General features: G+C 48.2%; 1 protein-coding gene across 5 annotated transcripts; it reads left to right on the top strand.

Annotated features, from left to right (window-relative positions):
* The first annotated feature begins 467 nt into the window (after positions 1–467).
* On the top strand, positions 468–25,900 carry EEF1D (eukaryotic translation elongation factor 1 delta). Of its 5 annotated transcripts, none has more exons than XM_063299734.1 (9): positions 468–584; positions 11,688–11,811; positions 15,483–15,554; positions 19,204–19,275; positions 20,484–20,583; positions 20,768–20,868; positions 22,810–23,085; positions 24,408–24,602; positions 25,808–25,900. In XM_063299734.1, the coding sequence occupies exons 2-9, from the start codon at positions 11,692–11,694 to the stop codon at positions 25,844–25,846; spliced, it is 975 nt and encodes a 324-aa protein (XP_063155804.1). In that variant the 5' UTR covers positions 468–584; positions 11,688–11,691; the 3' UTR covers positions 25,847–25,900. The 5 variants fall into 5 exon arrangements, with proteins under 5 accessions (XP_063155804.1, XP_063155805.1, XP_063155806.1 ...); XM_063299735.1 differs by having other exon boundaries at positions 22,828–23,085; XM_063299736.1 differs by lacking the exon at positions 19,204–19,275.
* Positions 25,901–27,538: the final 1,638 nt, after the last annotated feature.

The following is a 27,538-nucleotide window of genomic DNA, read 5'->3' on the forward strand; positions in this document are numbered from 1 at the left end:
TTCCCTGACATTGCATTGGCTCCTTCCATGCTCCTTTGGACTGTTTCAATCTGGCAAACGGGGGTGTGAGAAATTAGTGTTTTTTTCCCCCTTAAATCCCAATTACTCCGTTCCTCGGGGCTACTCCCTTTGGAAAACCGTCGTCTTTCCAAATGTGGAGAGAACAAGCAAGACCAAGATAGGGAAAAGATTTTCTGGGAAGAAAGTCTCAGCTCCGGGTACCCCCCTGTCCCATCGTGGCCTAGCCCTCTCAACCTGGCCTATTCCACTATTGCAGTCGGGGGGGGTAGAAAGAAAGGAGACGGAAGAAGGGGGAAAAGATTTGCCTCTCATCGCACCCCTGGCGCCCCACTTATACACCAGAATTTCTCGCCATCGTTGATTCTCTCCCTCCGCCTCGATCGCCCCTGTCGGCGTCGCCCGCTCTCTCTCCCCCCCCCCCAGTTCTGCAGGGACTGAGCGGACCCCGGGAGGCGGCGCTCCCACAACCCCCCGCGCGGCGCGCGCCTGCTCTCTTTCCGGCGGAACGCGAGGCGAGCTACGCCCTCGGTCCCGCTGGCTCGCTGTCCTCCGGGCGCCCCTGCGTGAGTAGCGCCCCTTCCTTCGCCGGGCGCCCGTCGGCCGGGCCGGGATCGCTCGGCGGGGGAGGGCAAGGCCGGTGGGGCTCGGCCGAACGGGGCTCATCCTTCCCCAACCGGGCGCCCCTCGCGCCCACGTGCACTCCAACTCCCATCCCTCCGGGCGGCGGATCCCACGCAGCCCTGGAGGCGGCCAGGCAGAGGAGTAGCGCGTGGCGCTGGAGGCTAATAAACCCCTTTGGATCTTTATACGCCGCCGCTCGCGGGTCTACCTTACGGGGTTGTTGTTAAAGCTCGGGGCTGGAGAGCCGCCAGGGCTGTCGCCCTTTCCGCTGTGCAAGGGGCCTTTGGGGTGACCGGCTTGCAAGTCCGCATCGGGGCTTGTGCATTAAGCCAGTGTTTCTCAACCTTGGCCCCTTGAAGATGGGTGGACTTCAACTCCCAGAATTCCCCAGCCAGCAAGGCTGGCTGGGGAATTCTGGGAGTTGAAGTCCACCCATCTTCAAGGGGCCAAGGTTGAGAAACACTGCATTTGGCTGAGCTTTATTGGGGCTGGCTGGATGGTGGGGCATTAGCTGATGGGGTTGGCACTGCTGCAAGCTGTCTTGGGCTCAGAGCTTGCTCCCTCCACTTTCCTCTCGGCTTTAGCAGGAAGTTGCAAGAACATTGCCAGCCCTTGCGTGCTTGGCTCTGGCAAACTCCAAAGCGAGGGGTGGAACAGGCCCAGGCTGCGTCTGAGCCCGTAGGCATCTGAGGATTGGATGAGAGGAGGTGGGCCTTGACCTTCAGGGCCTTAACCAATTTTGCTTATTAACCCTTGTTTTCTCAACGCATTTTTTAAAAGTTGCGGTTGCCCTGAAGAAAGGGGTTGCGTTCCTTCCATCTTGGGAGAACTAACCCACAGTAAAAGTTTTGTTTTAGGAGCTTGGTGGAGTTATGTTTTCCTAGTAGGTGAGCATTTATCGAGCCTCCTGTGGCACAGAGTGGTAGGCAGCAGTAGTAAAGGTAAAGGTTTCCCTTGACATTAAGTCCAGTCGTGTCCGACTCTAGAGGGCGGTGCTCATCTCCGTTTCAAAGCCGAAGAGCCGGCGTTTGTCCATGGACAGACCCGGGTTTGATCCCAGCAGAAGCTGGATTCTCTCTCAGGTAACTGGCTCAGGTCGACTCAGCCTTCCATCCTTCCGAGGTCGGTAAATGAGCACCCGGCTTACTGGGGAAGGTGCCGACTGGGGAAGGCAATGGCCAACCACCCCGCTCTATAGTCTGCCAAGAAAACGTCGCAAAAGCAGCATCCTCCCAAAGGGTCAGACGTGACTCGGTGCTGGCACAGGGGGCCTTTCACCTTTCACTTTCACAAGCATTTCTTACATAAGTAACTCTTCTCCCCAAGGGACCTGCTTGTGGTAGACGTTATGGAGTTCCTCGTGCTTTGTGCACTGTTCTGCACATCATTTTGTGGTTCAACAGCTTTGGCCGATGTGACTTTTCCAGGTTGTTGAAGGAATTCCAGTTACAAATGTCTTGGTTTCTGTTCGCCTCATCTTTAGGACTTGAGTGGCTGCAACATCTGCTCCTGTTACTTAAAAAAAAAAAAAAGACTTGGAACATTCCTGAATAGCTGGGTTTGTGTCTGCTGTGTCGTTCCCTTCTCTTTGATGCAGTTACTGTTCAATTTTTTAATGTTGCGCTACCAGAGTATGCTACTTATGTGCGGATTGTCTGCAATTTTTCATGTACATCATCAGATATGATCTGCTATTAGTTTTTTCTTTTTTCCCAACTGTTTTTGTTCTAGTCCTGTTTGCTTTTGGTTTTGATGATAACCTGGCAAGCTGGCTTAACTGGTCTTCACTCTGTCTTTCTTCAGCTTTTTAGCATATGAATAAACATTTGTCACCAACCAAATTCGGACATGCTTTTATTGATCAAACAGCAAATAACCTGCCATTCATGGATGACAACTTACAGTGATTTCTTAAATAGTAAATTAAAAAATGCACTATTGTGAGTCCATTTATGAATAATACATGATTTTAATGGCTGTCCACACGCACAACAGAACATGTACTGTGCAAGCCGATTTGTAAAACGCACTGCATCCTGCTTATTTGCAGGTCAGTTCCGTGGATTTAGGGATAGTGGACTTAACATCTTCAAAAGTTGCACCCGCAGTGTTTTGTGGCCATGTTTTAAATAGGAACTCCCTTTGATTATTTATAGTTGAGCACTGAAAGCGATTTTAATGGTATGTTCAGAATGTTTTTATGCGTAATTGGGATCTCACAGAGTAACACGTTCTTACTAGAGGCAAGAAGAAATATAATTTGTACATCTGGGCTTACATTAAGTACACTGAAATCCACGTACGAGTAAGGTAAATATGGTGATGCGCTTTGATATTCTGCAGTTTTACTCATTTTCAGTATGCTTAATATAATTCATTCATAAATAGAAGTGGAAGTGGAAATGTGTTCTTAAAAAGATGTAAGTATGTAGTTCTGTTCTTTAGTTATCTTCTGCTCTAGTCTAACAGTACATGAAATACATTTTTCTTACACAGAGACAACCTAGGAAAAGGGGTTAAATAAAGCTGAGTTGGTGGGGAAATTGACAAATGAGCTCTTCCTGGGTTTATTAGGGAAAATAATCTGTATTTAGGGTGGATTGATTTAAATCAACGTACTGCTTCAAATAGTTAAATATTGGTGCAGATATGTCTCAGACTGCAATTGTGAAAGCCAGCAGTTGCCTTTTAAGTTTGTACTATGGAACATTTATTTATTTATTTAAATTTGTATTTCCACCCACCTCATTGTCATGACTCTGGGTAGCTAACAACTAAAAAATATAACCTAACAACTGTATAAAATAAAAATATGATTGGCAGCTGGGATAAAAGTATAAACCAACATCAACATCCAAGAGAGCTGTCTCATGGGCTTTGCCATACGTTCCAGTCTCCATCCCCAGTGGCATGGGGATTGATAACCTTTATTTACAGAAGTAGATGTGCCATGTATGGTGTATGCTTTGCCCACATCCCCTCCAAAAAAGGTGCTTTGGAGTGCACAGGAGTTGACAGTGGAGCATCCAGGCACAATAGTTAATGGTGTCTGAATGCAACGCTTTGCCATGGGGTAATTGGGATTGAGTAGCTGGGAATAGATACGTTTAATTTAGAGCTTGTTGCACAGTGGTGGTGGCGGGGGGGGGGGAATTGCCAGCCTTCCAGCAGAGCCGTTAAGGATTGTTTAGGCGAAGTTTCACATCAAGGTCAGGCAATTGGCACCATCTGGGAACTGCTGTAGACTCTAAGCAGAGAGAGTGGGGGTGCAGTAAAAAAGGAAAATTACTGAGCAGTTTGTTTTATCAAAAGGAGGGGCTGGCAGAAAAGGGGAACGGAATGTTTTAATTGAACGTTTGGGCAGGAATCTTCATGCAAGGCTTTAACCTGGTTCTAGTCACTTACCTTAATAAAGCACTTTTACATGTCCTAAATGGCTTGTGGCAAGAGTTACTGAGTTTAAGATTAAAGGACTACGATCCTCACAGGAGTGTGTGGATGCCACTGTCAGCAGTTCCTTAATGTGGATGCTGCTGCTTTAGGGGGGTGCTGAGTGGCGCTATGCCCACGACTTCACACTTGGTTCCCTTTGCATCTGAAGCCCTGTGCAGGCCTATTGCACATAAGCTCCACAGTAAGAAGGTATGAAACCCCACCCCCATGTGCTCCAAAGCACCTTTTCCCCTTTGAATTAGCGTCCCTGCATAGCCTTCCTGCAGAATTACAACTGCCTCGTTTTGCATCCTTCTGCTTAGCCCAGCTCCACCCTTGTGAAAGGAGAGAGGGGCCAACTAGAGTCGCCCACTTCTCACCGAGTTGTTTATATCTTGCCTTCCTACTCTGGCAAATACTTGAGGCAGCTAGACCTACCGAAGCATCTTATTTTCATATGTATTTGTTACGTTTGAGGCAATGTAAATGTTCATATTTGGGAAACGATCAAATCAATATTTAAATAATAAACTTCTTTTAGTTCAGTGGGTTTGACAGACATTACATACACTGCGCAGGTTATTAGGTTTGTGTGTGTATGAATGAACGAATGAGAAACAATGTAACAGTTTAAAAATGAAATTGATTAAATTTTTCAAAATCTAACTGAAATAAAGTTCTATCGTAGATTCTGCAGATGGCTTGGGAACTCTCTTCATACTGGCCTTATTTTAATTTTAAAATGATAGAGAAACATAGCTCTCAAGGCTTGGAGGTAGGGGGGAGTTAGTTACTTGTAGGACATATTGGAAATTGGATAACTTTGGACTTAAAGGAGGATGGAATTTATGAGTTCGGCAGAAGTCACTGCCCCGCTATGGCATGTTGTAATCAACCGTGAAATCTCACAGTGGTGGGTTTCACAGTAATGTTCCAGTCACTTCTTGTTGATTTTACTCTCTGCTGCTGTTACCTGCAGAAATAATATTTTTACTTTCTTTTCTTCTCAATGCCTTCCTAGGAACCAGAAAGTAAGTACCTGCCAACACCAAACTGGTGTGCTTGACTGCGTTGCACTAAAAGTAATTCCCCGTGATACAAATACCCTGGGCTTTGTTTTAAAGAGTCCTACAGTCGTCGTGAGATCGGTATACCCGTCTGTTAGTCATATCTTTCACTTTGATGTAAGAGCGAGATTGGTAGGTCAAGAAAAATATCATTTCAGTCAGGGAAGTTGTAGCTTTGTAACACTGCTGTTTATAATCCTCCTTTGATATTAGCAGAACTGCTGGTAGTTGTGTATGCTGCCTTTTCATCTAATGCATAATACAAAGGATCTCTGGCACCTCATCTCATATGCGGATTCACCCACAGTGGTTAAAAAACGTTAACTTTTTCTTGGGATGGGTTCGCACATCATGTACTAAGCCAGCGGTTTCCAACCTCTTTGACATCAGGGACCGGTTTCGTGGAAGACAATTTTTCCACGGACGGGGGTGGGGGGATGGTGGTTTCGGGATGATTCAAGCACTTCCTCTTTTTCCCGACCTTTTATTCTTTTTTCTTTGCACCATTTGGAGATAGCAGCCAATGGGCTTGCCTTCTCTGACAGGAGGCGGAGCTCAGGTGGCGACGCAAGCGATGGGGAGCATCTGTAAATACTCAGGCTGTAAATCCGCTCGCTCGCCCACCACTCGCCTCCTGCTGTGCGGCCTGGTTCCCGACAGGCCGCAGACCAGTACCGGTCCGTGACCCGGGGGTTGGGCACCCCTATACTAAGCCAAAGCAAGACCACATTATGGATTAGTAGTATATTCAGTGTTTATCCTGCCCAATCCAGGGTTTGCACTGGGAATAGCTAGCAAAGCCGTACAAAGAACATCCAATCAGAGGGCAGGCCCCCTGGCTCTAAAGACAGGCGCCCGGCCAGTCCCTGCCCAGTTGCCTGTGGTCCTCGCAGCAGGCCACTTGCCTCTGGAGATGCCAGCCACGGCTGCCGGCGAAACGCCAGGAAATCTGTTGTCTGGGCCGGGGTTACTAAGCCCTGAAGCCAACACTGCCCAAGAGATACTGGCCATGAAAGCCTACAGCCGTATATAGGTATACTAAGTTTACTATCACGTAAAAACAAATTTAAAAAAATTTGATAGATCTGTTTACTTCGTTTGCTGTTGTGCTGCAAACATTTTGGTATATGTAAAAGAATCCATAAGCTCCTATTTTAGGGCTGACTGCTCATAAGTTGGTTTACAGAATATAGCAATTTTAATAGTCTTGCTTGGAAATGTTTGGATCTGGTTCTTCTAGTCCCAGAATAACTTTAGGATTTAGAGGGGAGTGGTGTGGCCCACACCGTTTCATTCCCGCAAACCTGGCTGACCAATGAATTGCTTGGCTGGCTGGGACGATGATGCATTTGGAGGACAAAGGTTGGCCAAGACAGTAATCCATATAGTAAAGTTATTGATATAAGCCAAACTAATTTTATTTGAGCAGGAGATGTTTCAAAATAGATTTATTAGTAGACTTCAAGGTCAGAGTTTGATTCTTAGGATAGAAAAATGCTGCTGTATTTTGTGCATTTTGGCACATAAAAGCAACTGAATACTAAAATTAAACTTCTCCCAACTTACTGTTCTTGTATAAATTAGATTTCCCTCTCCCAAATTTGCTTAAATTTACAAAACATTTCGGTCCCTTAACTCTGCCGCTTCAGTCTTTCAATGACTCCCTTGTCCCATCTCTCCCCTAGTTCTCGGACTGGTGGTGAATTTTATCTGCTCTAGATCTAAGAAAGATGGTATCCAAAATTCTGTAATGCAACTTCATGCCAGGAGTATACTTTAAATGTTTCTTGTATGGCTTTGTATGAGAAAAACATCATTAAATGCAATACTGTATTACAAATAAGTTGAAGCTAAGAAGGCATAGTGGACTGAGAAAAATGTGTACTGGTGCCGTTACAGTCGCGATCTACCCTAGGCTGAGAGCTACCCTCACAAGTCCTTGGTTTGTCTCCCCTTAGGTGGCATTGTGATGTCAAAGGCATTTGCCCATCACAATTCCTTGGAAGTTTACGTAATGGCTTATTCCAGGACTTAGCTCATAACAGCTCACAGCTTTTTAACATCTTACTATCAACTTGTGATGTATAAGTTTTAGATGGGCCCAGGGTTGGACAAGTAACTTTTTTCAAATTTTTGATAGAGCATTCCTTTTCAAGTCTCCAACAGTAAGTAGGGAAAATGTTGTTGACATACCTGGGATGAAATATTGTGCATTTAAAAAAATCCAACACCTTGAGGAAATGGCCTGTTTTCATTCAGATTTATACCAAGTAATTTTACTTACACGCAGACCATGTATATTTAAAGTCGTCCACAGTAATGCACCAGAACTGTCTCTGGCAATCACGTATATTTTTAAAACTGGTAAATGTTCAGAAATTCTTTCTTAATAGCACATATCTGGGTATCAAATCTCAACAGGACTTTCTAGAGTATAGAGTATTTTTGCCAACCAAATTCTTGCAATGATGTTTAACTCAGAAATCAGTTTTTCCACCTGGGGAGTTACTGCTTGACTTAATTTCATTCTGCTTTATTTGTGTGAAATATCTCCATGTGGAAGAAACATAACTGGCAATTTTTGAGATGTTTGGGCCACAGATCAGCCCTCTGATATTGTGGAAGACTGTCCAGCCCTTCACCAGAAGGGATGAGGCTGAATTTTTTCAGTACAGTTAGTCCTCGTTTAGTGACTGCCTTGTACAGTGACTGTTTGCAGTTACGATGGTGATGAAAAAGTAACTTTGTGACCGGTCCTCACATTTATGATCTTTGTAGGTCTGTAAAACGAAGGAAATATGAAGTAAGATAATAGGCACTGTCATGGTTTCACTTAGTGACCTCTTCACTTAACAACTGAGTTGCTGGTCCCAATTGTGGTCACTAAATGAGGGCTAGTTGTATTTGATGTTAAGGGTGGGAATGGAGACCTCTAGGCAAATCACACTAGTTCTAACACTACCCCTCAAAACACAGAAATGGGCTTTAACCCTCCTGCCGCTCCCACCTTTAAAGTCTCTTGATGACTTCCGGGACACTTCATGTTGTTTCCTTACCAATCATCTTCTTCCAGGATGTTTCTATCTTTCTAGCCTAGCCTATAACCCATGTATTTCCTGGTGGTCTCCCATCCAAATTGTAATCAGGCCCAACCCTGCTTAGCTTCAAGCCCAGACGTGGTTGGTTGTGTGCTGCCCCCTGCTGAGCCATTCCCAGCTAAAATCCCCTTAAAAATGAAGTGAAATTGGCTCAGACAGTATTGACTGAAGTATGGGCCCTTTGAATTCTTTGAATATGAACTTCAGTATACTCCAGTGAAGTTCTGAGCATCTCCAGAAGTATGCTGTCCATCTCTAGATGTTTGGGACTTGCACACCTTTCATGACTAACGTTGGCACATTGTGGGAATTCCAAAGTCAGAGCATCTGGCAGACACAGGTTGCCTACTTCTGCTGGAGCTGCTTGCTCTAGTAGTAACAAAATGATTTTGGCACATTAGATAAAGATGGGCAGAACTTCCTACGAACTTGCTTGAAGCCGTTTTTTAAAACTGAGCAGCCGCTCACAGTTTTAGGGCTTTGTATAGACGGTGGGGTTCGGAGACGTTACGCTGCCTTTCCAACCTCGTTCTCCCCCGGCGCCTGGGACCCTGGTCCTAGAGTTCCCGGCCAGCAGGGCTGGTGCGTCTGACGGGAGGCCAGGTTGGAGAAGGCTGCCCTCCTGCATGCTGCTGCTTGTCTGTTGTTTCAGCAACTGTACTCTTGTGCTTGTCTCCTCATGCTGCCGCCTGCTTGGAAGATGAGGACGAGGAAGCTGCTGTGCCCCGCAGAAAAGGTCTGGGCGGACAAGCATAAGTACGACGAGGCGGAGCGGCTTCACTATGAGCGAGAAGCAGCTTTGGCAGCCGCCTCTGCTGGGCCTCGCCAGGAGCTGGTAGCGGTGAATGGGTTCTGCCACCAGGAGCGTGCCGGGGGAGAGTTGAAAGAAGATCTGTGGAGGATGGGAAGCGGGAAGAAACAGAAGAAGAGGAAGTACTCTCCGAAAGCCAAGGCTTTGGACTCCAAAGGAGATATTGTCTTGGCTGGGCTGTTAGCCGACCCCGTGTGGTTTGACAAGCCTCTGTTTGACCAAGCTGAATCTGCCTACCACGTGAAGCTCGCCGAATCCTTGCCCCAGGTGTCCTCCGTGGCGCTTCCAGAGGTCGAGCAAGCTGCTTTGGCGCCTTGGTCAGAAGACGTCCGGGCTGACGCTGAGCTCTGCAGAAGCGTGGCCGTCTTGCGCTGCACCCACGGCAGCCGGATGGCTTGTCACCACGTCATCCAGGATGTCTGGGTCAACAAATTCAGCTTCGATGATGCGGAGAAGGCCTTTGTCGAAAGGTCCCAACTTGTGGCTCGCTCGCACCTGCTGCAGCCCCCATCTGTCCTGCAGCTGGGCGGCGCCGGGCCGATCTCCCCTGACGAGGGCTACGTGACTGCCCTGGCTACTCCGTCCACCCCGGCCCACACTACGGATGCCGAACATCCCGCCAGGGCTTCCTTTGCCTCGCAGGAAGATTCAAAGCAGACGGTGAACGGCAAACCCCCAGGGTCCAGTTTACGAGCCCTGCTCTCAGAAGTGTGGCTGGAGAAGCCCATCTATGATGATGCGGAGCGGTGCTTCTACGCAAACATGTTCGACGGCCACCCCCCAGGGAAGGTGAGGTTGCAGGAGCGCGGCCGCCCGGACCCCTCCAAGAAGGGCCGGAAGGAGAAAAAGAGCCGCAGCGGCGTAAGGAAGCAGCCCCCCGGCAAGAGGGGGAACAGTGCTACCCCTGCCACCCTGATACCACAGGAAGTTGCGCCCCCTCCTGCCTGGCGTTTTATGCACCTGGACACGGAGTCTTTGTGGCTCAGCAAGCCCACGTATGATAGCGCGGAAGCCCAGTTCTATGCCTCCCAGGCCTCCCAGCTGGCCCAGGAAGAGGCCACCGGACTCTCCGAAGCGATGCGAGCCGAGGCGACACAGTCCGCTGCCCAGCCTTCAAGGGCACCAGAGCCCAATGCTAAGTAGGAAAAATGTTTGGGGGGGGGGATGTTCTCGGCCCAACAGCAGAGATACCACAAATTGGCCTCAGAGGACAGAGGAGACTGGATGCACCTCCAGCGTGCAACCAACCACGTCCAGGGCAAAAACGCTTTGGTTTGGCAAGGAGTGTTACTGAAGAGTGGAAATGATTCCCACTGTTTCAGGAGAAGGGATTCAGTTGCTCAGAAGTTAAGGAAAGGGTTTGGAAAGAGGTTACCTCTTGCCTCTGCTTCGGTCTCCGTAGCAGATTTGTACCAAGGGCGTCCCCGTTAGCTAATGTGGGATGAAAGAGCGTTTTGTTCAGGGAATGTAGGTTTTAAACCATCACCACCCCCGCTTACAGTTTTCTGTATGCAGTGTGTTAAACGCCTGCTCTCGTTTGCCTAATTTGAGAAAGCGTGTTAAGTTTGTGCTTCTCCCGAGTCTCACCCTTCCCGAAACCCTGGCCCTTGGTTGTGATGTTTGTAGAACCGAATCCAAACTGCTTCTTAAGAAGAGGGACGCCAGCGCCTGGAGATGTTTTGAAGGAGAAAATGGCCTGGATGCTTGACCGAGTTTTTGGCAGTTACGAGCGGAGTAAACGAGATTAGACCTCTCTGAGATGAGCTGTTGGATTGCGTTCTTGGTGCCCTATACGGTGTCCCTCCCTCCAGTGCCCGTTGGTGCTCCCTGACAGGTTCTGCCCATCCTCTCTTAAAAAATTTTGCCTGGTGGTCTTGTTTTGTTCGTCAAAGTAATCCATCTGTCCTACCCCTTCCCTTCCGAGTTTCCACTTTTGTAGAGAGCGCTTACCGCCTTTGCTGCTGGAGTCCACCTCCACCTCCAGCATTTTCTTTCTCTGTGTGTGTTTTTGTGCCTTTAATTGTGCTTCCCTTCTAAAGACAGATTCAAGGTCGGGAGTATTTTGGGATTCCCGTTAACCCTTGTACTACCAGGCAGCCGTGAGCCAGACAGAAGTTTCCACCAAAACGGTTTGGGAACTGGCCTGTTGTAAGCAGTGAGCCTTGCCCCGTTGCCTGCGTTTGTTCAATCAGTTGAGAGCTCTGCTGGTGGAGGCCTGTTCAGAGGTCTCCAGTTTACCGGGAAGGGTTGGGGTCCCGCCAAGCCCATCATTCCCCATCGTTCGAGGGCCAGGTGCTGCTGGTAGTGCTGGTGTCTCGGATCCTGTGGCTGCAGTTCCAGGAAAGAGTAGGCAGGGCCAGGGCAGAGCTGCTTCTGTACCTCTCCTTGAAGCAAATGCTTGTAACTGGCAGTCGGGTTCTTGACAGTGTCACTTGTCAAGCGTCAAACAGTTGGAGTAATCGCCTATTTGATTCCATTTTTGTAAGCGTTTCCATCTAGAGTGATGAGCTAGCAAGTTCTTACTGAATGCAGTCCTGAGGGATGGAGGGATATGCCCTTGGAATGACTCGAACCCTCAGTGACCTGGTCCCAAAAAGGGCATTTTCAAATATTTATTGAGTCTCCTCCTCTTTGCAGAAAAATGGCAGCCAGCTACTTCATGCACGAGAAGATCTGGTTTGATAAGTTCAAATACGATGATGCTGAGAAACGGTACTACGAACAGATGAACGGTCCAGCCTGCAGCCCTGCCTGCCAGCAGGTAAGATGCTCGTGGCTTCCGTGTCTTGGGCGACAGGCCACAGATGGCCTCGCATTTTATCTGGTCCAGTGCAGTGGAGCTTCTGCCTGTAATTGAGAATTCTCTACTGGCTCACTCTGATCCATCCAAGCTGGTATTTTCCTTCTGTGTTGGGTAGCCAGATGTCTCCACAAAGACCATTTCTCCCTCCTCCCCTGCCAGTTTTTGCTCCCCTTTGACTGGCACTCTTGAGAAGACTCAAACAAGTTGATGATTGTAGAAGTGTCTAAACTCCTTAAGAGTCCTGAAGGAGGTTTTTGCCTTGGATTGCACAACAGTCCTCCCCACAGCTCTACTGAGGAAGACAGAAGCCCTGGGGAACGCACAGGTTGGGGAGAGTGGTCCTTTGTCCCTAATGCACCCTGAGGGTACAAGTTGTGTGCCATCTCTGCTTTGTCACTGGGTTCATAGGAAGTGTTTCTCTAGCTATTCTGAGCTCAGCTCCGTTTGCCATCCATTGCCACTCATGCTTGGCATCTGGTGTGTTTGAACTTCCCAATAATTTTCAGTCTTTGGCAGGGGGGGGGCTGCTGGCAAGGAGATTCAGGTGAATGGCTGAGAGTTGCGCTCCTTTGTGGGGGTGGCCTGATTCCTAAGTAACATTCAGATTAACAGAACATGTAGCATTCGGTCAGAATGCTGAATCGTGGTTGACCACTATGCGAACATTCTGTCCAAGCAGCTCCACCACGTTCTCCTTTGTGTGGCAGGGAAGTAATTGGAATTTTTGAGTTACAGCTTGTTAGAAACCATGGCTGCCTCTTTTGTAACTGGTTTGTACCAATTAGGATATCAAGGTAGGAGCTGAGAGTGATTTGAGATCCTGGCTCACAGCCCCCTGACCATGGTTATCAAGCAAGAGTGCTGTAGTTAGCAGGAAACTGTTCATCCCTAAAATAGCATTAACACCAACTCCTTCATCCTCCTCCCTTATACAGGAAATCCCTACATTTTGCATCATTACATTGTCTATTGCTGTGGCCCTTGCCTACCCCTGTTCTTGGACAAGCCAGTGTTATGGCTTGAGATTAAATGAAAGTGGCTTATTAAAATAGGTCCCCAGAAGGCCTGCTGTCGGGTCCCCGCCGAAGAAACAAGTTTGGGGTGGGGGTTCTTGTTCCTGCCCCCAGGAAGTCACTTGGCTTCTGAGAGGCGCTTTGGAAACATCTGACCCTCTAGTGAGAACTTTCCCACCCACCCCCACCTGCACGTGGCTGCTGTTGGTCTTCAGTGGTTCTCCTGGTTGTGTACAGAAAATTGCAAAGTGTGTGTCAGCCAAAGTGCCTCCTTTCTGCAGAATAATATAGATGGCAGGCTGGATGCATTCACATCAAGAGTTCATTTTCCAGGTTGTATAAAGAGAGATCAGTAGGTGCCAGGCTTAGTTCCTCTCCCAACCCACCCACGATCATGAGAACAAACTGCAAGTTTCTGAGTATTTTCTGTTGGCCCAATTCATAGGGGACTGGAGCTAAGACAGGTTTGCACATCCTTTGCTTGCCATCACCACCAGTGCTGAACCGACAGTGCACATGGAACTCACCAGCACACTTTTGTTCCTTCTTACCTGCAGTAGCGCTTCCCCGTGGAAGTTGCTCTGTCGGCACAAGCAGGACACTTACTTCCTTGCAAGCTCAGAACCTTGTAAGAGAGCCTCTCGTTATGGGCAGGGGTGGGTTAGTCTCCCAATTAAAGATCTGACAAAGCTTGAGAACATAAGAAACATGGGAAATACAGCAGTGGGTGGCATCCCCTGTAAAGCAGCTAGCCAGGTGGCGACATTTCTGCCAGTTGCTTCCTCGACTGCATTTTAAAGACGTGGCGACGTCTAGCCCAAAGCCTTCGTCTGCGTACTGGTCCCCAGCCTTGGACATTAGAAAGAGGCAGGAAATAAATAGGCGGATGAGAATGATTATTGTGTGAGGAGGCAGTTCAGTAAACTTAATTGCCTAGAATTTCCAGATACTTGGCAGCCTCCTCCCATATCCACAGCCCACTCCCACTCTAATCCAAAAACTCTCTCTTTACCAAGGAATGTGGAGTAAATGAAATCTTTGTACATCGTGGCCACCAAGTTGGAACAGTTTCCAAATACAGAGCAGCCCCTATCGTGAAAGGATGCTAATTTAGAAATAGCAGTCCCTGCCAGGAAGAATGAGATGGGTGCTTTGATGCTTCAGGAAGTGATCAATAATTGCTGTTTATAATTCACAGACTCTGCCGGGAGGGGCCTCGAGGTGCTCCTCCGGTGTGTCTCTGAGTGTGACTGGGCCATCGTATTAGGCAGCAAGATCATTCCTAGCTTTCTTGTAATGCAACTGGGTTGGGGAGGATCTCAGGATGTTCCGAACGCTTCTGACACTGAACTCCGGCTGGACAGGCAGGAGGGCAAGCACAGGAAAGCAAATTAACAGGGCTATCCTGCTGTTGCCGCCGTTCTGAAAACCAGTTGCAGACTTACCTTCGTAATGTTTAGGTGCAAGAATAACACATGGTTCCAAATCCAATCCAGAGAATGAAACGGCCTTTGTACAAAGTATGATGTTTATGGGAAACTTCAGAAGAGTGGGGGGGGCTGACCCCAGCTCAGAGACTGGGACTGTCACTGGGGGGTGGGGTGGGGGGACTAAACGATGCCATAGCCTGTTCGTGATCCTTGTCACTTCTAGAGTGCCTTGTTCTCCTGGGCTTGTATGCTCACTACACAAGAGGTACTATCCAGACACACCAGAGCAGCCCCTTACAAATGAGACTTTGCTCAGGGCTCTGTAGATTGGCATTCCGCATTGCATTTATATTTTGAAAAAGGTTTTTTTTTAAAAATGCATTTTATTCCTCACTTTAGGGAAAAGGTGTTTGACACCCTGTGTCCTTAGCTGATGGAAAAATCTGAATGAGAGTTGTTAGATCAGTCTGTTCTGATCTTGTAGCTAGCCTATTGCAGGTCTTTTCTGCTTCCTTGTTCCAGTATGTTGGCCTCTCCACCACCCCCTCGATTTTTCATTTTGAGGTCCCAGTCCTTGACTGGGGATGGGAGCGATGGGCCCTTTCTGAAGGCTCTTAATGTGCAAGCATAGTTTGTTCAAACTTAGGAGCACAGAACGTCAGCTCCTTCAGCTTGATGCACATTACCCATCTTGCAGTGCTTGCCAGAATATCCTGTGAGAAATTACGTTTTGTTGCATTTTTCTGTTTCCTAAATGAACCCGCTGGCTTGGGTTTGGGGCAGAGGACAACGGAATTGAAGCAACTTGCAGTTCATTTTGCATGTGCACCTTTTATGGAAAATAATTTCACTGACAGCAGCGTGAGTGTGGCCTAAGAACGACTTTGCTGCGAACGGTTCTCCTCACCTGCCTAATGCAGAATTCCGTGGGTCGGGCCCAACCACAGAGGTACTCCAGGACACCATTGGGCTGTAGCCGTGAACAGCTGAGCCACTGCACTAAGCAGGTGAATGTTCATGCGCATCCCTTTTCACGTGGCCAGCTGTTGCCCACCCTAAAAACAGTTCCTTTCCTTTCATGTGACCCCCCCCCCCTTGGTAATTTCTCCTGTATCTGTATGTACCTCTTTTAAAAAACAGACAAACAAAAGAAAACACCACTTGGTTCTTTCTGCACTGTTTGCAGGAGAACGGCGCCAGCACCATCCTGCGCGACATTGCCAGAGCCAGGGAGAATATCCAGAAGTCACTGGCCGGAGTGAGTACCTGAACGCGCTCTCACCGGCTGGCTCATTCGTTTCTCCTCGCTGTGGCATATCTCTCAGCCCCCTCCCTCCCTCCCGCTGCTGCAATAAACGGCGTGTGTGGATTGTCCAGCCTCAAGCAAGAGGGCCTGGATCCAGTGAGGCGAACTCTGTCGTGCAAGGCATAACCCGTTACAGAGAAGCATGTCTGGGGCTCAGCTGGCTCCAGTCAGTGGTGCTTTCGCAGACTAACCCTAACCAACATTGTTGTCTGTTTGGAACAAGAACATGCAGTTCAAGAATCTTGACAGATTTTTCCTGAGCTCTTTCTCAGGAGGAGGAGGAACAGGAATAGCCCCACTGTCATGCACTTCAGCTGCCTCACAGAGGACTCTGCACCCCTTTCGCCTTCCTTCCTTAATGAAGTTGGGAAGGAAGGCTGTTGCGGCGAGGCTGGCCGGTAGCAGAGCCAGCGTGCAGTCCTGCCCTCTGGGTCCCAGGGAGATAGTCCTCTCAGATTCTAACTGTGATACATTGAGCATTTTAAGAGAACAAGATCTTTTTTTTTTAAAGGGGGCGTGTGGAGACTCTAGTAACACAGTTTTCCTCCTGCCCCCTTCCGGATGTGGTGGTATTGCAGTGGCATTGCCGGCCGGCAGGTGCACTCCAGCGCCTGTGGAGCTGCCAGGTTAATCAAGGGTCAAGATGAAAGTCAGTATAAGATATGAATCCTGCAGCTTTCCCAGTCTTTTGCCCCAAATAGGGGAACTTTCATTTCTGTTTAAAAGCCAAGCTGCATCTTTACAGGTAGTCCTCGACTTACGACCATTTGTTTAGCAACTGTTTGAAGTTACAATGGCGCTGGAAAAAACGACTTACATTCTTCTCACTTAAACTGTCGCAGCGTCCCTGCAATCACATGATCAAAATTCAGGCACTTGGCAACCGACATGTGTTTACGACGGTTGTGGCATCCCGGGGTCACGTGATCACCATTTGTGACCTTCCCAGCCGGCTTCTGACAAGCAAAATCAGTGGGGAACTGTGTGACTTGCTTAACAACCATGCGATTCACTTAACGGTTGCGGTGATTCACTTAACGGCTGTCGTGAAATTGGGTGTGGTCACATGACACCTTGCTTAACAATTGCAACACTTGATGAATTTTCCGGTCCCCGTTGTGGTTGTAAGTCGAGGACTACCCTGTATTTGATATGATGGTGCTAAGACCCTTGGTATGTGAGAATTTGAGTCAGTTTAAGGTAGTCCCTGAATTACCCCCTGGCGATGATTCTCCACCACCTGGCAATTAGACGTGGGAAGTGAAAGAGAGGACAGACTGGTCAGCAGGCGAGCACCTAGCTTTGCACCATCCTGTCGCTGGCTGCCTTTGTTTCGGGCTGGTCGGTGGTAGCCCTTCTGTTCAAAGTTACATCATTTTTTTGCAGAGGCGGCGTATTGAATATCTCTACATCTATTTTTAAATTGCACATATGCTTGGAGAACTGTCACCTAAAAAGGTTATATTTTGTAGCGGATGCGATCTGCCCTCAAGGGTGGAAGCGTGAAGGAGAGTGCAGAAAAGTGACTCTTCATTTTCCTTCTTCTGTTTAAGCAGCTGCTTCCAAATCACCCCTTGGAATTGTACATCTGCTGCCTCCCGTAATTATTTTTTAAGGCTGCCCAACTCCAGAAGGACTTTGGGTGGCTTTCAATACGTGCGGTGCATAAAGCAATGTGACCTGTGAGACTGAAACCGCATGCCCAATGCCCAGAACAGGGTCTGCAGGGCTCCACAGACACCCTAATCCAGGCCTGGGAACAGCGCCAGGTCCTAAGGGGACTCCGGGGAGATACAGTTCTGGGGGGCCGGGACCGTGCCGGAGAAGGCCAGCTTCCTCAGTCTCGCCAGAAGACAACGTTTAATTGACGGGACCCGGAGCACGCCAGGCGAGCAGGAACAGAAAGTCTCTCTCAGTTAAGAGTCAGGCAGTCCCTTGAATAGCTGGGCCCTGTGCCATGAATTAAATAAGGAACTGGTCTGTGTCAGTTGCACAGCATGAAACGGGCCTTTCTCGGCTGCCTCTCTATTTTCAACCCTCTGAGAGTTGCAGGAGTCCGTCAGCTCAAAGCTTTAGGGCAGGTGAAGTTTCAGAGGCGTGCCTTTGTGCCTTGCCTTGCCTTGCCTTGCCTTGCCCATCGGGTGGGCAGCGTCACCAGAACTCGTAATGCAGCCAGCGGGGAGGAAGAGCACAGATTTCTCCAGCCTGCTGTATTGACTTGAGTGTGCAGCAGGAAAACTCCAAATACAAAGATATGGAGCGTTCTCCTAAGACATTTTCCACAATTGGTTGCTGCGGGGCTCCTTGTATCAATAAGCTACAAGCAAGAGGCCCTGCCTGGAAGTGATGTGCAGGTCCGCTTTAAAGCAGAGGAGGGGGTGTAGCACGTTGCTGGTGTTTGGAAAAGATGTGTGCTGCCTTTGGTATCCTGAATTTCTCTCCTCTGGTTTCTGCTGTATTCCAGGTCTTTAGTAATTTGAGGGAAGGTGGTGATGCCTCCCCCTCTCTGTTTCTTAAAAGCTCTAACTGACCTCAAGGGCCATCAGGTTCTTGATCCTAGTTTTATTATGCTGTTTTAAATGGAAAAGCTATAGCATATCAAGAGCTGTTCTTGAAAAAGGAATAACACAGGTAGCACGGGGATGACGTTATCGTTGAAATGATGTGAATTATTTAACTTCCATCAGTCACGTGGCACAACTACATAATTTGTGTCATTGCACAAGGATGCACGATGCAAGGGAGGTTGGCGTGGTTTCTGCCAGACGCCTATGATGGGCACTGTAAATTTGCCCATCACAGGCATCTGGCAGAGGCCACATCGCCATCCCTTAATGCTGGCTGTAGTAAATATGCCTGCCTTTTGATTGAGAGACTCAGTGATAGCATATGCAGACTGACCGTGCACAATGTCAGGTTGAGATGGTGATCAAAAGGGTAGAGACATTAAATTGTGGCACGGGATGGTTTCCAAATAAAAGTCATTTTAGAAACTCCCTTTGTTCTGCCCCAAGAAGGAGTTTCAGAAGTCTGCAGAGTTTGCTGCTTCTGCTACTCTCTCGAGTAGGGATATTTTGGGAACCAGTTAATGATACCGCCGATTCTTGAAGGACGAGGCCTTTTGATAAGGTGTTTTAACAAATACTTTGTGTGCCCAAGGATATAACGTGTACTGGATGCCCTGTTCCATGTCATGGTATTTCTTGCACGGAGAGTGGGCAGTCCAGCAGATTTTCATTAATCGTCCTAACTATAATTCCAGTTATAACGGTCTCTGGCTGTATTGCAAAAAGGAGGTCTCTTTAACTAGCATAACCAGATTGATGCAGTGAGTGAGGATCATGAGGTGGCTGTTTCTGGCCCAAATGTGGGCATTTTCTAGTTAAAGTGAACAGTGCTTTGGACCTTAAGCTGCTCCCTGTATTCTGCAACCCCAGATTGCCCTCTTAACTCAAAATACTGGTATTGTTGAGAGTATTTTTCTTCTACTTTAACTCCTGCATGTGGGCTTCTGCTGCACTTGCCTTTCTGCACTGCACAAGTGAATCTCGGTCATTGTAGTATTATTTTATCAAGAAAAAAAATGTCTTGCCCTTTCCAGCTCAAGACAGTTTCGCAAAACCCTCACGAAGCCCCTCCTGCTCGGCGCAAGAAGGACTCGGGTCCCGCGACTGTAAGTCGCTTGTGGGGCAGGGGGGGAGGAATGCGATCACCTTTCGTCTGTCTGTCCAGCCAGCCTGGAGGAAGCAGGCTTCCTCCTCTGCCTCTTCTTATGCCGCTTTGAGAATTCTGTCCCTTTCTATGCATTTTTGCTTCTGAATTTCCTGTTCTGAACCACTGACCTCCAGACACCCTCCTGCAAAGGATCAGCGTTTGGCTTTCAAAGCTGTAGCGAAAGTCCTCCCTTCAGTTAGGAAGAGCTTTGCCTCTTAAGCATCAGGTACTTACAGTAGTCATACCCTACACTTAAAAATCCCTAATCTACAAGTGATTGATTGATTGATTGATTGATTGTGTGTCATCAAATCACTGTTGATTTTGAGCGACCACATAGATTTTCTCCATGAAAAAAATCTGTAAGTAGCACGGCAGGAATCTGTTCCCAGATATGTAATGGCACGATGCAGAGAGTGGCTTCAGTTCACTCAAGAGTTCGTGCTGCAGCTACCTTGCATGCTCCCCCCCACCCCTTTTTAAATCTTCTGTAGGCTTTTTGGCATGGCAATGCCATCTCACAATTTGCTTTTGCCCTTTGCCAAAGCAGCATACGGTCTAACACAGGAGAAGCGAGCCCTGCTGTTTACAAAACTCAAGCCAAAATCCCCTTTAACTTTGTGGCCCAGCGGTGTGGGTGAGAGATTCCTAGTCAAGCTTTTCAGAGGCTCGGCTAGTCCTAGGAAGAGATGGGTAGTCACTCTGCCCTGAACAGGAGGAGGAGTTTCTGCTGTCAACCTTGTGTGACGGTGAGGTTTTATTACAGAATTTGGTTCTTGCCTGATGGCTCTTTCCCCAAAAAGGAAGATGAGCATTTCCCTGCAAAGCGCCAGCACTTCCTTTCTCAGACATAGTTCGGTGACAGATGCTCTCCTGTTGAAGATGCTGGAACATGTCACAGCAGGGTCATCCAGCGTTTAACTTTTATTATTCAATGCTACGTTATAACTCTTTATAAACCCCTTTTAAGAAAACAAGGAAAGACATCCTGTGTATTCAAGCATCTCATCTCCCCTTTTATTTGCTGATCCCTGTTGCTTTCTGAGAGTCTCCCCCATTCACCTCCCTCTTGTGGCTGCAGCTTTGCTTTGATGGCGGGTCGCTCATCTGATAGAGGTCAGCGGCTGGCATGGCCTCACTGCCCTTTGTCCTCGCTGTCTCTTGCAGGGCGTGAGAGGCCCCTCTTCCGCCGGACCTGCCGGAGACCAAAGTGAGGTGGTCACCAGGATTGCTAATCTGGAGGCAGAGAACCAGCACCTTCGTAGCGGTGAGTGGCCATGCCTAATCAGGAAGCCCATCTGCGGGAGCAAGTTTTTTCCATTCTCACTTGAGCAAAGCCTGTGGGCTTCCTTCAGGACTTGATTGTGGCTGATGCTGATATGACGACTTTAAGTCGAGACTTTAGCGTGGTGACCCATTCTTTAATAACCTTTCTTCTTCCACATTTTCAGTGGTCACAGACCTCCAAGTGGCTATCTCCAAACTGGAGTGCCGTCTGAGCGTGCTGGAAAGAGCATCTGCTGCTCATCCTTCCCCACCTCCACCAACACAGGTAAAACCTACTAGAAGGGTCTTCTGTTCGTCCCGTGTTTTGCTCCTTCGTAGATTGAACACACTTTTTAAAATCCAAGGCCCATCCGTTCCAAGGCCTTCCCAGCAATCTTCTTCACTTGTCTCAGGATGGGGCAGTTAGGCCGGACCAGGGGCCCTGAGATGCGTGATCCCACCACCAGGGAGAATGCTGCCATGTCCCACTGCAGGTGCCCTGACCAAAGATGCTTGTCCTTACATTGTAGCTGTCTCGATGGGCAGAGGCTACGTAAGGCGAGCAGATTCATTGCTCTGGTTCTGTCAAGCGGCTGGGGACTCTGCTGAGAGCCAAGGATCTCGCTTAGCAAGAGTGTGGCCCCCTGTAATGGTAAAATGAATTTGCAAGACCCTTAAATAAAATTAGGGACATGGTTGGGCAAGAAATAATGCCACCACTTCTAGTAATTTTAAACTCCACATAAAATAAAACCGTGATAGAACCTTCAAGTTTAATTGGAAATAAAGCCAAATAAATAAAACCCATTATTTTTAAAGGGGAGGATGAGCTTGCTTACTTCGGCATAACTCCTGAAATCTGAGCTCCGTTTTAAGACACACACCTTCATTGCCCCAAGTTAGAAAAAAAAGGAAAGGAGGGGGCATTTCCTTGCTTTAAGCCAGCCATTCGCAACTGCTGTGGCTGGTGAAACATCACACTGGAATACGCTTTAGATGGTCTCTCCCTCACCACAGCCACACTGAAGTCGCAACACATCTTCTCTCCCAACCGTGGAGAAGAGAAGGAGCTCTGGGTTGGACGGTTGGGCTTGGTGGTTTTCCTGCAGGCCTTGTGTTCCCAAGCTGAGAAACCTCATCAGCGCACCATGGGCGGGGGACTGAAGTTTGCTGGCCGTCTGCAGTAGCTTGCCCTGCCAGTCTTGCTTGGGGTGATAATGTTACCCAGCCTGGTCATGAAATGACTGCAGGAAAACCACCAGACTCAGAGAGCACCCAGGACCCAACATCTCCTCTTTTCTTTCCCCTTCAGCCCCGTGCTTGTGAACTCCTCCTGCAGCCTCTCTCCCTTCCCCTCCATCCTAATTCCTCTGCAGTGTCAGATCACATGGTCAGAACTTTGCATAGAGGCCCTGTGCTTTCCAGATTCTCTCCTTTGAAAGGCAAATGCGATGTGTTAAAAGAACAAAAGGAATCCTCGACTTCAGGCAGGGCATTGCTTTGCATTTAGCAAACTTTGGCATCAAACACACAAGCCTGGAAGGAGCTGTGGGGATCCTCCATCAGTCATCTCAGGACCCCAGGGACATGGCCCATAGTTCGGGAAGGAAACTGGAACAGAATCTCCTAAAGCTCTTTCTCACTTAATTCCTGTTTCCACCTTTAAATAGAAGAAATGAGTCTTTTATTGCACAGTGCTCAGCATAATTACTCTAATCTGAAAAACACCTCCTGATATGGACTGTGAGGCATGAGAGCCCTTCTAGGCTGGCTGAAATGGTTGAAAACAAAAACAAAACTGCAGTTTTCGTATTTCAAGAATTCTTTATTGTGCAAGTTGATTGGAGTGAAAGGGAAGAGGGGAAGAAAATAGCTGATTTTACAGCCATCTTTGTCCCAGCCCACACAGCTGTTCAGACATCCCAGTTAGTTCTTAACAGGAACAGACCAGTGTTGGGCAGAGCAAGGCCCTCCCAGAGCATTCAGGGAAGAAAAGGCCAGCTGTTAGTTGGGAAAGTTCAGCTGTTAAAATTGAAGGGAGTGTGCAAGTAAAGGGATGTAATTCCACAGTCCCCATTCTGTACTGACGGGTGCTGCCTGCTTGCATCCAGAAAGCAGCGCCTGCTTTCAGACCACCATGCTTCTGATGCTCCGAGGAACAGGCCTCCCTTCCCCTTGGGGGCGGGGCTTTCAGGAGGAGGTTCATGCTCTCATTTTCTCCCCAAAGCACGTCACCCCCATGAAGAAAGTCGAACCGCTGGCCATCCTATCAAGGAAAGTGACGCTCCCTTCAGCTGCACCTGCAGCCAAAGAGGAACCCCCAGCTGGTGCCACCGCTGCTGCAGAGGAAGACGATGACATCGACCTGTTTGGCAGCGATGACGATGAGGAAGACCAGGAAGCTGCCCACCTCCGAGAAGAACGGCTAAAGCAGTACGCGGAGAAGAAGGCCAAGAAGCCAGGCCTGGTTGCCAAGTCCTCCATCCTTCTGGATGTGAAGCCAGTAAGTCCATCCATGGAAGACTCCTGGGCCGGTGGCCTGGTTGGCGTTCCCATCTCCAGGCAAGGCCAGCCCACGCTTCCCCCTCCGTGCTCTTCCTTGAGCAGACAAAGCCGTGGGGACCCTGGGTCGGTACCCTTGATGTGAGGGACAAAATCCGGTCTTCCAAGCTCTTGATCTGCTTTCCTCCCCTAAAGAGTCGATGTCGGGTGGCCCGAAGTGCTGAGGGTGGGCTGGCTAAAGGCGGTTTCCAGGTGTCCGGGATGCGGCTGGGTTGCCTGATAAGGTTCACTGGCTTTCTCTGTGGATGGCACAGTGGTGGAAGCACGCCAGGCCTGCACCCATTCGCACCCCTTGTGCAGCGGCAGCTGTTCAGGCTTATAACAATGATTCTGGCAGAACATTTAATGTTTGCTTGCTATTGCAGCTTAGCCAAGACCCAGGTTCCGTATTTGCTGCGTCAGCGCACTGGCCATTGTAGGAGGGTAGCCATGTTAGTCAGTGGTAGCCCAAAAAAACCAGGAGGAGTCTGGGAGCACCATTCCAATTAACGGATGTTATTAGAAAGCATAAATTGTTGTGAACTGCAGCCTTTTACTTTGCTTGTCAGAAAAGGTGCTCCTGATTTTTCATTGTGTTTGTGACTTCTGCTGTTTCTGACGGACCCTGGTGGATCTTAACAGGGTGTGCAAAACATGCTGTTCTGGAATGGGCCATTTTGGAGAGCACTGGAACATTCTGTTTTGTTCGAGGCCATTGGAGGGATAGTCCAAAGGCCTTCTTTTAGACAATCTTATGGAACAGGAAGTGGTTCAGGAATGCTTGGTGCATGCCTATTTCTTAATGTTCTCTCACTAAGTGGCTTTCCATCCCCTTTAGGTTTTGGTAACTGCAGAAAGACGAGACCCGTTTATACAGTAAAACCGCAATTTAATGTGTCTCCATTGAGCAGATTTCGGATGCAGCAGACAGAATCATAGACAAGTCTCAGGAGGCTGAGTTGATTATACACAGAGATGCTTGAAGGATGCATGTCCAAGGGCAGGTGAAGCAGGGAGCACAAAGCAGCTTGAAGATGGCTGGAGGACTGTAATTTCATGGGATTATTAAATTAGTGATAGATTAGACAACTACTTTCTTTGGAGAAGCAATCCTACAGCATTTAACTTCTCAATTTCACTTTCTCAATTTCAAGGGTTAGCTTTCAGCTAATTTCCAGGAAATCCTTAATTTCTGCATACAAACATGCCTTGCTTTACTCCCTTTGCTAGCTGTGGGTTTAACCTTTGGGGTCCATCTTACACTCCCTTCCTCCTCGTTTTCAGTGGGACGATGAAACAGATATGGCTAAGATGGAGGAATGTGTCCGATCTGTTCAGATGGATGGCCTTGTCTGGGGGGCTTCAAAACTGGTCCCCGTGGGCTATGGCATCAAGAAACTTCAGATCCAGTGTGTGGTAGAGGATGACAAAGTTGGGACAGATATCCTGGAAGAGGAGATTACCAAATTTGAAGATTATGTAAGTTTTTACAGTTGCTGTAAAAAGAAACCACAGGAGATTTGTACTTTCAGACTTGCAAGGTTCTGTTAACGTAACCTGTACAATAAAGTAGAATTAGCTCACCTGGTCGTGTTTCCTGTCTGGTCTGCCTGGGAGGCTGACATCAGTCTTGCGAGTCTGAAAGTACAGATCTCCCGCCGCCTCTTTTTAAAGCCTGATCGGTGAGGGCGGATCCTTTCTGGGTTCCTTTCGATGCCCGTTATGCAGGGTGAGCTCCCCACCCCTTTACCTCATCATTCCCTAGGCAGCGTCTCTTCCCCCGTCTCCCAGGTTCATTCCCACAAACCATTACGCATACATTTAAATAACATGCTTACTAGGTTTGTTGTGAACTACATAGCTGTATTTCCTCAGTATGCTAACCGTGGCAAATTTTAGGCTTGGCTGGATTCCTGTGCTTTACTGTGTTCTGCAAACCCAACTCCTTTTGTGCGTTCAGGGTTCTTTGTGTTACGAAATCCAAAGTAAATGGGCTCAGTTACCCAACAGGGCATGTTGTGTAATACAGGTTTTTATCCTGCAGATACTGGCACTTGCCTTGACGTTGTTAGCTGTCTCAGGAAATGCTTCACATTGAGTTCTGGTCCCGGTGTTGCTCACTCCGTTCACACAACTCTCTGAGGCCCTTATTTGTTACACTGCTGTTTATTAAGGCCTGCAACATGCTAAACCCAAACCAGACCAGATTTTGGCATACACAACGTCTTCTCCTAGTCCCGGTGGTGGCCTACAGTATATTGCTGAGCTTTGCCCCAGGTAGTAACCCTCCCCCAGGTGCACTTTGGGTTGAAGTCAGCAACTCCTCATGGGCTTTAAGCAGCTTTAAACCAGAGTAAGTGTTTTATTCAGCACAATGGTACTTCAGGAATTGAAAATGGGACCTGAAGCCCTTCATAGGTCACTCATTCTGCTCAGCAAAGACCAGGACCGAAGAAATGGGGGAAGCTGGGGAGGGGGTGAGAACCAGGGGAAAGAAAAGACTCAAATGTGCGCTGATCACACTCATCCTGGTCAAAGTCCCCTTTAGGCATCCATGCCTTTCAGAGATTACACAAATCCCTTCTACGCAACCTTCTGGATGCCTGGATAAAATTGCAGCACCAGGCCTGGGCTCTGCAGGCCACACCGTGCAAACCACCTCATTGCTTTCTTTTGTCTTTCAGGTGCAGAGTGTTGACATAGCTGCTTTCAACAAGATCTAACGGCAAACCTTTACCCTTTCTAAAGCTAATAAAAGGTTAAGAGTTGGAGAGCAATGCTGGGACCATGTAGGGTTCTCTCTTGTTGTGGGTTGGGAAGCCCAAGATTGTGAAGCTTTGGTTGTATGAGAAGCCACCACTTCAGCCACGGTGCCTGAAATTCAAAGGCCCACTTCCAGAGGACATTGGTTTCAGAAGCAGCATTTAAATTGGTCCCACTGCACCCAAAGTGTTGCACACCCAGGAAAGAAAAGAGCACCATTGTTCCTAAACAGGATTTGCTGGAGAAATGAAGTGCAGGTAGTCCTCGACTTACAACTGTTTAACAAAGGTCTGAAGTTATGACGGTCTCGGAATGGGTGCTTTATGGCCTGTAAAGCACTTCCAGCATCGCAAAATGTCGCAACACCCCCCCCACGGTCACATGATCACATTTCAGGTGCTTGGCAACTGGCTCACATCTGCGACTGGTTGCAGAGTCTCATGGTCAAGTGATCATGTTTTGTGACTTTTTTGCTGTTTTCTGGCAAAAGAACACCCATTGAGGAAGCTGGATTTGCTTAACGACTCGTGATTTGTTTAACGGCTACGTTGATTTGCTTAATGGCCGCTCTAAAAGTGGTCGTAAAATTGGGTCTGGTCATGTGTTGACTTACGGCTGCAACGACTTACGATGGAAATTCTGGTCTCGGTTGTGATCGTAAGTCGAGGACTACCTGTGGTGGATTTTCCTGCTCGGATTTGTAATCACAGAAGGCACCTGTGTTGTGCTATGCCAGCATTAATCTCACTCAAAACAGGCGTTTGTTCCCCAGTACACACTATAGCATCATTTAGGGGTAGAGGAGGACTTGTGGAAGGAGGGAAATCTAGCATAGTTCCTACTGGAACATTTTTGTGAGATTGAATAGATGCGTACCTGTGACTGCCGAGTCGGATTCTGTGGTGCTTGTGTTGGGAAATGAGAGGGGAAGCCGGCCTTCCCCAAGAACAGCCAGTTCCATGTTGGGTGTGGTTCGCTCGTACACGTTGCAAGAGAACATGACTTCGCCCGATACTAGCAGGGAATTCCGTTTTCCTCTGAAATGTGAGAGAAGAGTAGTTAAAGTATGGACATTCTTCAGGCTCAGTGAAGGAGGTTTCAGCTCCTTCAGCGGAACGCTTGCATCTCCAGGTGCGCACTCCGTGTGAGGCTCAGCTCTCATGGAATCATCGGTTTGGAAAGGTCTGTGGAGGTCTTCTACTCTCCCCTCTTGCCCAGGGCAGGAATCCTTAGGCCACCCCAGACAAATGGCTGTCCAGCTTGGTTTGAAAACCCTCAATGATGGAGCCCCCATGACTCCAGGAGGCAGGCTGTCCCACCCCTTCATGCTCTCTCAGTCAGGAGCTTCCTCCTCATTCCATGTCTGGGTGTCTCAAGATTCCACCTGTTGGTTCTTGTCCTACCCTGGGGCACTACAGAGACACCCTTCAGATCCTGGAAGACTGCTATCCTGCCCGCCCTGAGCCTTCTCTTCTTTAGGCTGAGCATACCTAGCTCTTTTCACTGTTCTTCATAGGGTTCAGTCTCCATGCCTCTCGCCACAACAGAAAGGTTGAAGTCCAACTATGTCTTAAAATTCCTCGGCTTGACCTGCCTAAGTTAGAAATAAACCCATAATTATTTTGTTGTTACTGGAACGGTTAGAGGTTCTG

The sequence above is a fragment of the Candoia aspera genome, chromosome 3, assembly GCF_035149785.1.
Source record: "Candoia aspera isolate rCanAsp1 chromosome 3, rCanAsp1.hap2, whole genome shotgun sequence".
Lineage (NCBI taxonomy): Eukaryota > Metazoa > Chordata > Lepidosauria > Squamata > Boidae > Candoia > Candoia aspera.